This window comes from Sciurus carolinensis, chromosome 11 (assembly GCF_902686445.1).
Source record: "Sciurus carolinensis chromosome 11, mSciCar1.2, whole genome shotgun sequence".
Classification (NCBI taxonomy): domain Eukaryota; kingdom Metazoa; phylum Chordata; class Mammalia; order Rodentia; family Sciuridae; genus Sciurus; species Sciurus carolinensis.
Window position 1 is genome coordinate 108,060,785 of NC_062223.1, and position 12,170 is coordinate 108,072,954.

Here is a 12,170-nt window from a genome sequence, read left to right on the forward strand (position 1 = left end):
GGAAAAAAAATGGAAATAGCAGTAATTCAAAGTGTCTACAGAATTTATTCATTATTCTTGGTGACCTATATGCAGGTCACCAAGAAGAATACAAAGCTAAACGTATAGCAGTGTTCATGCTGTTTGAGAATTTGTCATATACTAAAGAAGATTAAATGGTACTAATGGTTTTACTTTAACGAAGAATTTCAGGTATACTACCAACTGATGTATGGTTCTTCACAGATTAAAGTAACAATTTCTTGGGGATGATCAAGGTAAGTTTTGTGGAGGAATCATTGGAGCTGGATTTTGAAGAATGGGTACTCTTTCTGTAGGTGGTGATTAGAAGAAAATTTGGTAGGAATGGAGACTGGATCAGTTTGAGTGCAGTATTAAGCAGGACAACATGCTGTGTTGCATCCTGTATTGGTGCACCTTGGAATTGTTGCAGCATAGTAACACAAAATATAGGTAAATAGCAGGATAGAAGAGTAAAAGGAAAGTCAGGTCAGATTGTGAGGGACCTTTGATACTATGTAAGTAAGTGGGTTTGAAATAGATAATGGGGAATATTTGGAAAATATGTTAGAAGAGATATTGTCAAAGCTTCAACCTATCTTTGACGGTTACACATAAAATTTTTACTTCTGTTTTTTGTGCATTCAAAATCTCATTTGTGGGATGATCATGGATAAGAAGTATTTGTGCTAATGACATGTTCATTGAAACCATAATGAGTCATTAACTCTATGGAAAATAAATTTAGTAAATGAACAATAAATTGGCATTTTCTAATTCTAACTACATGATAGTGAACCTGGCAGACTCACCCCTGTCCTTGTATAACTTACATTTTTGTGGGGAAAAGAAACAATAAACATAATCAAATAAATGTATAGTATAAGTCATATTGTGATAAATATTTTGAAGAAAAACAGTAAAGAATAGAAAGTGAAGGTGTTTTTTGACAAAATGATCAGGGAAGAACTTTGAGTAGGTGGATGATATTTGAGGCAGGACCTTTATGAAGCAAGGTAGCAACCATACTTGTTTAGGAGAAGAGTTCTGTATAGAGTGAACAACCCAGTGCAATTCACTGAGTCAGGATGATGTTTGGCAAAGAATATGGATGTGATACCAAAATTTGAATTAATGTTTTCAGTGAATGTGGTTAAGATACATAACTGGATTTTTGTGAGGGGGGTACTCCTGAATCCAGGAGTATTTTACCTCAGAGGTACATCCCCGACTCTTCTTTAAAATTTTATTTTGAGATAGGGTCTTGCCATATTGTCCAGGGTAGCTTTGAATTTGCCATCTTCCTGCCAATAGCTGGGATTATTATAGGGGTGCATCACCATACCCAGCCATAACTAGATTATACTTTTTTTAATAGTTGTTGATGGAACTTTTATTTTATTTACTTATTTATATGCAGCACTGAAAATGGAATCTAGTGCCTCATGCATGCTAGACAAGCACTCTACCACTGAACCACAACTCCAGCCCTAGATTATTCTTTTTAATATGTCTAGTTGAACATAAAAAAGACTCATTAACAACTCAGCTTGTCAATTTTTGCTAGATTGTTAGGAATTTCTAATTTTAAGTGGTTGGCAAAAGGGGGCATTGAGACTTAGGATTGCTTTTCCTTATTTCAGTGTCCTGTCCTAGAGAAATGGTTGCCTATGACACTCACAGCTAGAGGGAAACAAATTTAGGGGTGTGTAAGGATGGAAATGGGAATAGTGGACTAAATCAGTAATAAACTGTAATAATTGTAAATGGGAAAACCTTTTGTGCTTTGTGAAAACAAATGTTTACTCAGTTACCATAAGCTAGAGGTGATGTGTGTTAATTAAAGCCACTTAAAGTAAGTGACACTAGAGTAAACATTGAGAGATCAGTCATTTATCAATGGATTCAAGGAGGGAGATTTTAGAATACTAGAAAGTATCAAGAATCCACTAGTCATGCCTGTAATCCCATGACCTGGGAGACTGAGTCAGGAGGAACATAAGTTCAAGGGCAACATCAGGAGTGTAACAAGACCCTGTCTCAGCATAAACAATAAGGGGAGCTAGGGATGTAGCTCATATAAAGTGCCCCTGGATTCAATCCCCAGTACCTCACCCCACAAAAAAAAACCTCACCAATTATCAATCTAGTATAGAAATGTGGAAAGAGAGTCAGGTTTTTCTTATTAGATACTTTGTTTAGGGCTCTGATGAACCTAGTTAATGTCCCTAAAAGCCATCTGACTCTTGCCTTTGGTATAGTAGGTAGAATAAATAGGTGCCAGATATGCTTTACAAACATAGCAGGGCACAACTCAGGTTAAAACATAGATGAATACATACAGTACATAAAAATAATATCAAGGGTAATTGATCTGTGTAACTGGGGTTTGTTCATTCCTTAAATATCTGAACATCTACTAGGCAGGATACTGTGCTTGAGTGTCTTATACAGTAATATGATGAATATGACAGACAGGGTCCTTAGTCTGGAGGATAAATGCCAACACTAAAGAAATAATACACTGCAAAGTGTTTGCTAGTAATGAAGGCTATGATGAAAACACTGTATCAAGAGCGTTCAGAAGGAGGGGGTACTATTTTACTTGTTTACATATGGCAGAAAACAATATTTTTTCCCCTCAAATTTTGCTTTTAACTATGTTCTGTTGATTTTCCTTCCTTGCTAAATGATGGCATTTCAGTGAGATTCCATAGCTTTCTGGTCTTTTTTAAAAAAAAGTCCTCTTGGGCTGGGGGTTGTAGCTTCATGGCAAAACACTTGCCTAGCATGCTTGAGGTTCTGGGTTCAATCCCCAGAACTGCAAAAACATAAACAAAAAATAGTGACATTGAACATTAAAAAAAATTCCCACCTTAGTCCTGTTCATCTGAATTAAAATTTCAGTCTCATAGCTAATCAAAATGTTTCTTCTTCCAACTCAAAAAACCGTAGTTCTCGATGTGTAGAGAGAAATGGAGGGTGGATACTTAGGTTGGTTTGGGAAGACCTCTCTGTGGTGACATTGGAACTGAAACCTGAATGATCTGCAATCTAAGGCAAGGGTCTTGAGATGTACTGAGTTTGGCATATTTGAAGAACACTTTTTTGGGGGTACTGGTGATTAAACTCAAGGACACTCAACCACTGAGCCACATCCCCAGCCCTTTTTTGTATTTCATTTAGAGAGAGGGTCTCACTGAATTGTTTTGTACCTCATTTTTGCTGAGACTGGCTTTAAACTTGTGATCCTCCTGTCTCAACCTCCCAAACTACTGGGATTACAGGCATGTGCCATGCCACCATGCCTGGCTGAGGAACACTTTTAAAAGGCTAGTGTGACTAGAATTGCCATCATTCAAATATGTACTGAGTTTTATGCCCCCCCCCCTTTGGATGAGGATTGGCAAATATGGTTTGAAATCATGTAATTGAGAACTTAGTGGGTCCTAAGCAGTATGGGAACCCACCCATTCAAATAGCTAACTAACTTTTTGATAACATATGAGAGATCTAAAATCTGCAAATTGGATTTGTTTGGGGAAGTTATTAGAATGCCATCCTGGATGTTATCCACAATTAATACTTTCATAACTCCCTGGAAGAAACAAAAATAGATTAAAAAAAAAACTCTAAACTTGTATTATGTTCAGTATATTCTGGGCAAGAGTGTAGTGATAAAAACAAATTGCTTTCAGCTGTGTGGATGCTGGCGGGGAGTTGTTTTGTTTTGTTTTTGGTCTTCCCTTCAACTTGTCCTTTCATCCTAACTTTTCTTATACTTTTGTCAACATGAAGAAGATATAACAAAAAATATATAACAGTGGGCTGGGGTTGTAGCTCGGTGGGAAAGTGCTTGCCTAGCATGTGTAAGGCACTGGGTTCAATTCTTAGCACCACATATACATAAGTATAATAAAGGTCCAGCGACAACTAAAAAATATTAAAAAAAAGAAATGCATAACAATAATTACATTCTTTGTGTTCTTTTAAATGCAATATGACATCATTAAAATATTGTAGTAATACTGATCCTGTAATTTAGTGAGCCATGTTTTATCTTATGTTATTTAGGAATTTCTGGGTATTTTAGGGTAAACCAATATGTAAATGTTTGAATTATTTTGTTGTAAAGTAAGTGCTTGTGAAAGCACTCTTGAATTTCAGTGGGAAATGTGCAGATTTTTAAATTGATAATATATTCTAGAAAGATCTATTTAACATCTTTAATTTTTGACCTATAACACCTTTGCCCACCTTGAACATGTTTTAAAAAATTAAACTATCATATTATTCTGAAATCTGCTTTCTAATATATGTTTACTTTTCTTTGAAACACCATCATGGCTACAGGTTAAGAGTTTAGGACTTTACTGGCAATCAGTTTTAGAACTGATTTTTCTTCCGTTAGAGACTTTTCAGATAAAGCTGAATGTATTTTATTTGGGTCTGGACAACCAACTTATATTAAAGAATCCTCATTTCTTTATACTGATTAGATCAGGGAAAGGGAGCTAAGCCTTTGTTCACTTTTTTATTAAATACAGTTTTCATTCTATTTCTCCTAATTACTTGTGGGAAACTTGACACTGATTTTTTTTTCCTTCAGCCTTGAGGGGAAGACATTAAGTAAAAAGTAATTTAGTAATAAATAAAGTTTTATTTAAAACCAAGTCAGGAGAATACAGAGAAAAAGAAATGAAGGTCAGAGTTATAACCTCAATGTCTACTTAAACTACACAACACATCCCAAACTGCTCATCACCTTTCCTAAACCTTCCAATTGCACATTTTCTTCCTGTGACATTTCTTGTTTGGTCAGTGATTCTGCCACTTGTTCGTTTGAGTAAGAAACCTGAGAACTATGTTATATAATTTAATAGAAAGGAAAAACCCATGTTTAGGATAACCCACCACCACTGTAGAAAAAGTGAGGGAAAAAATGTTGTATGTGGGGTTATATTTCTGTATAATTTCCTTAGAGAAAACTTTTGGGCCTTGGGGCTGCTATTCTAATGTTTAGTATCATTTGTATTTTGAATTATATTGAGTAGAAGGAGAAAGTATTGTCATTTGAGAGCCTAGGCTTTAATATGTTGAGTCATTTTCAAGGTTATTTCTCTCATTCCCACATCTGATTATCAGCAAATCATATTATTGTAGAAGAAGTAGTCGTTACAGTTGGAAGGCTAATATAATATTGATAGCCAGCCCTTACACAGTATTTATTTATGCCCGCCACTTCTGTGAAGATTTCATATATTATTAAATCCTTCCAACAATTCTTTCAAATAGATACTTTATTAAACCCATTTTACACAGATATAATTGAAATAGAGAGTTTAAGTAATTTGCATAACAGTATTCTGAAAACTGCTCTTGCACTCTTCCAGTCTCTTAACTTGCAAACTGCTCAAGGTAATTACTTTTGACTTCTGAAATCCCAGTAGATATGTTTTATCTATTCATGAACATAGTGTGCATTCTGACTTCTTTGTTCAACATTGTGAGATTCATCTGTTATGCTAATTCTTATTGCTATATAGTATTCCATTGTTATGAGTCTTCCACAGTTTATCAGTTCTACCATTTATGGACATTTAGGTTGTTTCTATTTTTTTACTATTGAGAATGAAAATATTATCAACTTTCTTAATATGTATCTTTTGGTTAGACTCCAGCATTTGATATTACCGTTCTTTTCTATTTTAACTTTTAGGTGGTGAATAGTGATAATTTCATTGTGGTTTTAATGTGTATTCCCCTGATAATTAACGATGATGGGTACCTTTTATTATATTTATTGACCATTTATTTACCATTTGTGAAGGTCTGTTTAAGTCTTTATCCAGTTTTAAAATTGAGTTGTCTTGCTTTTCTTATTTTTCTTTTAAGGAGTTCCTTACATATTCTGATGAAGAGCCTATCTTGAATTAGAAAAATATTAGAAATATCTTCTACTCTGGGTTGCCTTTTTATTTCAATGGTGTCTTGTAATTAACTAAAGTTCTTAATTTTTTTTCCCCTCAGTACTGGATTGGGCCCAGAGGCACCTTAGCACTGATCTACATCTCCTGTCCTTTTTTATTTTTATTTATTTAGAGATGTAGCTTTGCTAAGTTGGCAAGTCTGGCCCACCTCAGCTTTCTGAGTTGCGGAGATAACAGTCATACGCCACCACACTTGGCCCTTAATTTTAATAGTCTAATTTATTAGCTTTTTTTTTTTTTTTCTCTCTTTATGGTTAGTGCTTGGTTCCAGGATGATATAGATGGTCCAAAATCTACTTGTATTGATATTTAATTGAACTTTTCTAAACAAAAATAATTGAAAAATTATAGTTTTTCAAGAATTTTTCCTGGGACCCTTCAAGAGTCCATGGGCCACTGTTTAAAAAGCACTATACTAGAATGTGAGTTCCTTGAGGATCTTTCATTTGTGTCCCACTGTACAGTAGACACAGCTTTGTTCAATGAATAAATATAGTAAATGAATGACAAGGGAGCCTCCCAAAATAAATACAAACTTTTTCATCAGTACTATTTTTGCTTCTTCCTTAAAATTGGTTGTTTGGGTTTCAAAAATTATAAGCAATGTCAGGGTTTGTTTTTTTTTTTTTGGGGGGGGGTGGTTGTGGTGAGCCTACTGGGGATTGTAGAATTTGTTTAAATTTTTTTCCTCTATAAAATAAACCTAATAATTTAAACGGAACATAGTATGATTTTTTTTGTTGCAGTGGAAAGAAATATTTAACTTTAGAAAAGAGTGTACTCCCCCTTCTCCCAAGTTATATGGGAGGAGGGGAAGGACTATTTTTTAAAAGAATGTCTTTTATATAGTAATGCTTCCATCTTATTTTTCTAGATAATTGCCACCAAATTTTTATCATCTGTTTTTTGTTTTTGTTTTTGATTTTTTTTTCCAGTTTACAAACCTGATGCAATTAAGCCAGGGGCCGATTCTGGCTATAGGTTAGAAGTCTCTCTATTCCTTATCCGGGAAAGAATCAAGTAATACTTAAGAATGTGGCTTTAACAGAGCTAAACTGCTTACATTTGAATTCCTGCTCTGCCACTTACTGCTTGTAGTTTCTTGCAAATAATCTAACTTAATTTCAGATACAGTGTACAGTTTTTTCATCTATATTGCAGGAATAATAGTATCACTTACTACACAAGGTAGTTGTAAAGATCAAATGAATTAATACTTGTATTTAGAATAGTATAATACCTGACACATAATTGGCAGATATTATAAAGTAAAATGACCAGAGTGGTGGAAAGATTTACACATCTCTATTGAAGATTATTTAAACCCTCTATTATGAAGTTATATAATAGAGGGTTTAAATATTAATCAAAGACTTGAGGGGACCCCTTTACAGATCTCCAAGAGTTCCCTTTCTTTCCTTTTTTTCCCTCCCTGCTATTTCTGCACCACAAATTCCAGTCGCCTCCACTTCTCCTAACCCTGTCTTTTCAACTTCATAAAAATCACAGGCTCTGTTTGAATTTCCACTCCTGTTCTAAGATCTGGAAGTTCTCTAGGCAGTATGTTTGGGAATTTGTAGGACTCATCTCTTTTGTTTTTCTGTTCTCAGGAAGTACTGTCCTGGACTGCCTTTTGATTTTCTAGTTGTTTAGGTAGAAGGGGAAATCTGGTTCCTGTTATCCCATCATAGTTGAGGTGTAAGTTAGTTTAAGTTGCTATCATCATCTTGATGTCCTTTTTCACCTCCTAATCCAGTATTACTTTATTTTTTTTCAATCATTATAATCATTCCCTTTAATATACTTTTGGCAAATGTGGAAGTCTTTGGTAGAAAAGCTAGTGTGTGAGATAATCCTAGATTCATTAACAATTGGTAAGGCCTTCCCACTTGCTATTCTGAGTAGCAGTGAAAGAAAGCAGAGGAAATTTTGTAGCAATAGAGAGGAAACAGCCTTCAGTTAGTCAGTGGAAACATTACTAACTCAGGTTCATGATTTGAAGATTCCTTTGCTTTTTTTGTTTGTTTGTTTTTTGGTACTGGGGATTAAACCCATGGGTACTTAACCACTGAGTCACATCCCTAGCCGTTTTTAATGTTTTATTTAGAGACAGGGTCTCTCAGAGTTTCTCAGGGTCTCGCTAAGTTGCTGAGGCTGGCATTGAACTCCTCCTGCCTCAGCTTTTGGAGTCGCTGGATTATAGACATGTGCTTCCTTTGCTTACTAATAAGGCACTTCCTTTTGTAGATAGGAGGTTTGGTATGTTGCTTAGTTATGATTTAGTGATGTACTCTTCAATTTAATAGAGAGTAGGTCAAAAAATTGAGCATCATTTTGGGATCTGTTTTAAAAATTTAATAGAAAATATTCAGTTATTAAATTCTTCCTTGAGTATTAGGAGAAAGTGTTCTTGTAGTTGATCTTGTGTGTTTCGTGAGACAGAACAAAAATATATTGTTATCTTTGCTGAATTTATTAGGTTTCAGATCCTAACCAGTATTTAATTTATTTCATGTACCTGATTATTCTAGTCCTCTGCACCATTTGATTTTGAATTACAGGATTTATACTCTTTAATTTTTTTTTCTTTACTAGAGCTTTATAGTTGGGTTCATCTGACAAACTCATACATGCATGGAAATTGATACTACTGTTTAATTTTATAGATTGCCAAAAGTGCTTATGGAAATAGACTTAGTTGAGATTAGAAAATATTCTCTTATTAGTAGGGTATAATGAGTCTCCCTGCCAAAGTCAAGATAAAAATTTGTTTGGCGGTATTAGGGATTAAATTCTTAAAACTTGTATGCTCTTTCTGTGATTCTTTCATACTTGTTTATTTGCACACTCTTTTTCAAAAGGGAAAAGTAAAAGAAATGAAGTTTACAGAAAAAATAACAACAGTAGAAAAAGTAACATGAAGCCAAGCATAAGGTTAGTACACAAAGTATATTATCACAGGCTCACAAATCTGGCTGAATTTCTCATTATGAGGGGAGCAAAGTTACCTATGTGATTAACTTAAGTTCTTAACGTAAAAACAAACTAGTTATTGAGGGAAGAAGAACAGCTAATCCTGGTACTAAGCTTTGAGTGATTATCTTCCTTTGGCCATTACACACAATACTGTGTGTTAGATGGGTTAGAAGCAGGCTCTTGGGACAAGACAGGAGGATGAACTGTGTGGATATAAGAAGCATTACTTCTTTTCACTCTTGTAAGATGTTAGTAGTTTTTAACCTTTTGGCTTCATAGACCCTCAAACATATTTATGTAGTTTGAACCTACTCCAACAGGTGTGTGATAGGCTTTAAGAGTCTAATGTATAATCACCACCTCAGGTGATTTTGATGTAGATTGTTGTCAGACTATATTTTCATGGGTTTTGTTTTTATTTTTATTTTTTTGTTTTTTGGTGCTTGGGGTTTAACCCATGGGCCGTTTACCATCCCTAACCCTTTTTATTTTGCTACAGGGTCTCTGTAAGTTGCCTAGGGTCTTGCCAAGTTGCTGAGACTGGCCTTGAACTTGTGATCTCAGCCTCGTGGGATTACAAGTATGCACCATCATACTTGGCTGCTAGTGTTTGTTTAGATCTTTGCATCTATCTTCTGTGGTGAAACTAGCTTAGAGTTTTATTTCTTGTGTTCTCAAGTTTGGTGGCAAGGTTTTGTTAGCATTCTAAAATGGATGAGTATCTTTCCATGTTTTTGTCTCTCAATTTTCAGAATTTTTATAGATTTCCAACATGTAGGTGACCCTCTCTACAATTTCACATTTGTAGATTCAACCAACCACAGGTTGAAAATATTCAGGAAAATATTGTACAGACCTTTAAACACAAACAGACTTTTTTTCTTGTTATTTCCCAAACAATACAGTATAACAACTATTTACATCCCATTGACATTGTATGAGGTAACACAAGTAATCAAGAGATGATTTAAAGTATGTGTACATAATATACAAACACTATATCATTGTATGTAAGGGACATATATCACAAAGCTGAGCATCCACAGCTTTTGGTATCCATGTGGAGCCCTGGAACCAATCCCTGTGGATACCAAGGGTTGACTGTACTTTTTTTATGGAGCTTAGGGCAGTTACCCATAAGGTGAACCCTCACTGCTGACACCAAGTAGAAAAGCTCCTAGAATTTATTGAAAGCTGTTATAATCTTAGTTACTATTTATTATAGGGAAAGGATTCAGATTAAGATCTTCCAAAGGAAGAGAAGACCAGGGCAGTCTAGGAGGGATCCAAACATAGAGCTTCTGTTGTCCTCTTCCTGTGTAGTCAGCATACATTTCTCTTCTGGCATCAGTATGTGACAGTATGCTAATCAACTTATCAACCTCTCCTCCTCAACCCCTCTGTGCAGTGCTGAAAATTGAATCCAGGTCCTCATGTATGCTAGGCAATGATCTACCATTAAACTATACCCCACCCCAGTTTTTCTCTTATAATTTCAGCCCCTCCCTGCCTCCCCCCCGCCCCGACTCTCTCTCTTTCGTGACATAACCAGTCCCCTCCACGTCCAACATCTGTGGTGCTGGCGATTGAATCCAGGGTCTCATGCATACTAGGCTGAAGTTCTATCATTAATCTATATCCCCAACCCCAGTTTTTCTCTTTTATAGTTTTCTTCCTATGATTCCTTGATATAAGATTAAGCCTGGAGGGATTCCATTATGGAAAGCTGGTTCTTTTAAATTTGAGCCTTGCATTTCTCTATCTATCCCTTAAAAGACAAAAGCTACAAGACACTTTTGATATATTGCATTAAAGTACTTTTTTTTTTTTTTTTTTTTTTTTTAAGAATAAAGGTTCTCTTCAATTTGAAGACAAGTGGGATTTCATGCGTCCGATTGTTTTGAAGCTTTTACGCCAGGAATCTGTTACAAAACAACAGTGGTTTGATCTGTTTTCGTAAGTAATTTATTAATTCTGTTGCTACCATAAGGCAAATTTTGATGTCTTTCTATACCCAAATGGAATGTGTTATTTAGGATGGTCAGTTTACCTATTCAAAATTTTAACTAGTTGTGTTGGGGGACCCCAAGACTTTCTTTAGGTTCATTAAGAACTTACAGGATTGAACATAAAGTCATACTCATGGCTATGATTTATTACAGTAAAAGGATGATCAGTAAAGGGAGAGGGCATATGCAGTGAAGTTGGGAGGAGGGTAAGGAGGGGACAAGCACAAGTTTTAAGAGTCCTCTCCCAGGGGAAGTACACAGGGCACACTTAATTTCCCCAGCAAGGAGATTGACAACTTGTGATATGTTGTCTACCAGAGAAACTTGATAGAGACTTAGTGTCCAGGGTTTTTATAGGAACTGGTCACATAGTATGTGCCTGGCCTGTACCAAAATTCTAGACTAACTGAAAGACAGCAGATGTTCAGTATAAACCAAATTGTTTAACAGTTTAGGTACAGTGGGTCACTGTTCTCAGGAAAGTTTTATGTAAGTGTAGGAAATTGTTGACCACCTAAGTTCTCCAAAGCCAACCAAAGGATAACCTTACAAGCAGGCATTTCTAAGGAATTCAGTCTGGGCTCTGCTGTGTTAACTCTTGGCCTTTGAGCAAAATGTCTTTATGACAAAATTATCAGTTTAGGCCCCAGTAGTAGGACAAGACTGACCTGTAGTATTGATCTCAATTATACCTTTTGCAGGGAGGACCAGGGATGTGACTCAGCAGTATAGTCCTTGCCTTGCATGTGTAAGGTCCTGGTTTTGATCCCTACTGCCCATATAGATAGATAGATAGAAAGAAACACACACATACACACACACATACATCTGTGTAAATATTTATATGTGTATATATTTTTTCAAACTCTTAGGGGTTCCACACTTCTGTATGTGTAGATTCAGCCAACTATGAATTGAAAATATATTTTAAAAGTTGTACCAACTTTAAACATGTACAGACTTTTTTCTCGTCATTTCCTAAACAATACAATATAACAACTATTTACATATATTTACATTGTATTATGAGTAATGTAGAGATAATTTAAAAGTTTTTTTGTTTGTTTGTTTGTTTGTTTTTTGCATTGTTGGGGGACAAACCCAGGGCCTCATGCATGCTAGGCAAGTGCTCTGCCATTGAGCTACGTCACCAGACTCCTTATTTAAAGTGTATCTAGCAGGACGCGGTGGTACA

At 35.4% G+C, this 12,170-nt stretch overlaps 1 protein-coding gene across 2 annotated transcripts in view; it reads left to right on the top strand.

Annotated features, from left to right (window-relative positions):
• Cul5 (cullin 5) overlaps positions 1–12,170 on the top strand; it is an 89,148-nt gene that overhangs the window by 4,912 nt on the left and 72,066 nt on the right. Inside the window, exon 2 of one of the 2 annotated variants that reach the window (XM_047517081.1) lies at positions 10,813–10,922. In XM_047517081.1, coding sequence (XP_047373037.1) covers positions 10,813–10,922 — 110 coding nt within the window. Of the gene's footprint in view, positions 1–10,812; positions 10,923–12,170 lie in introns of those variants that run through there. The other variant, XM_047517083.1, reaches the window with a different exon arrangement.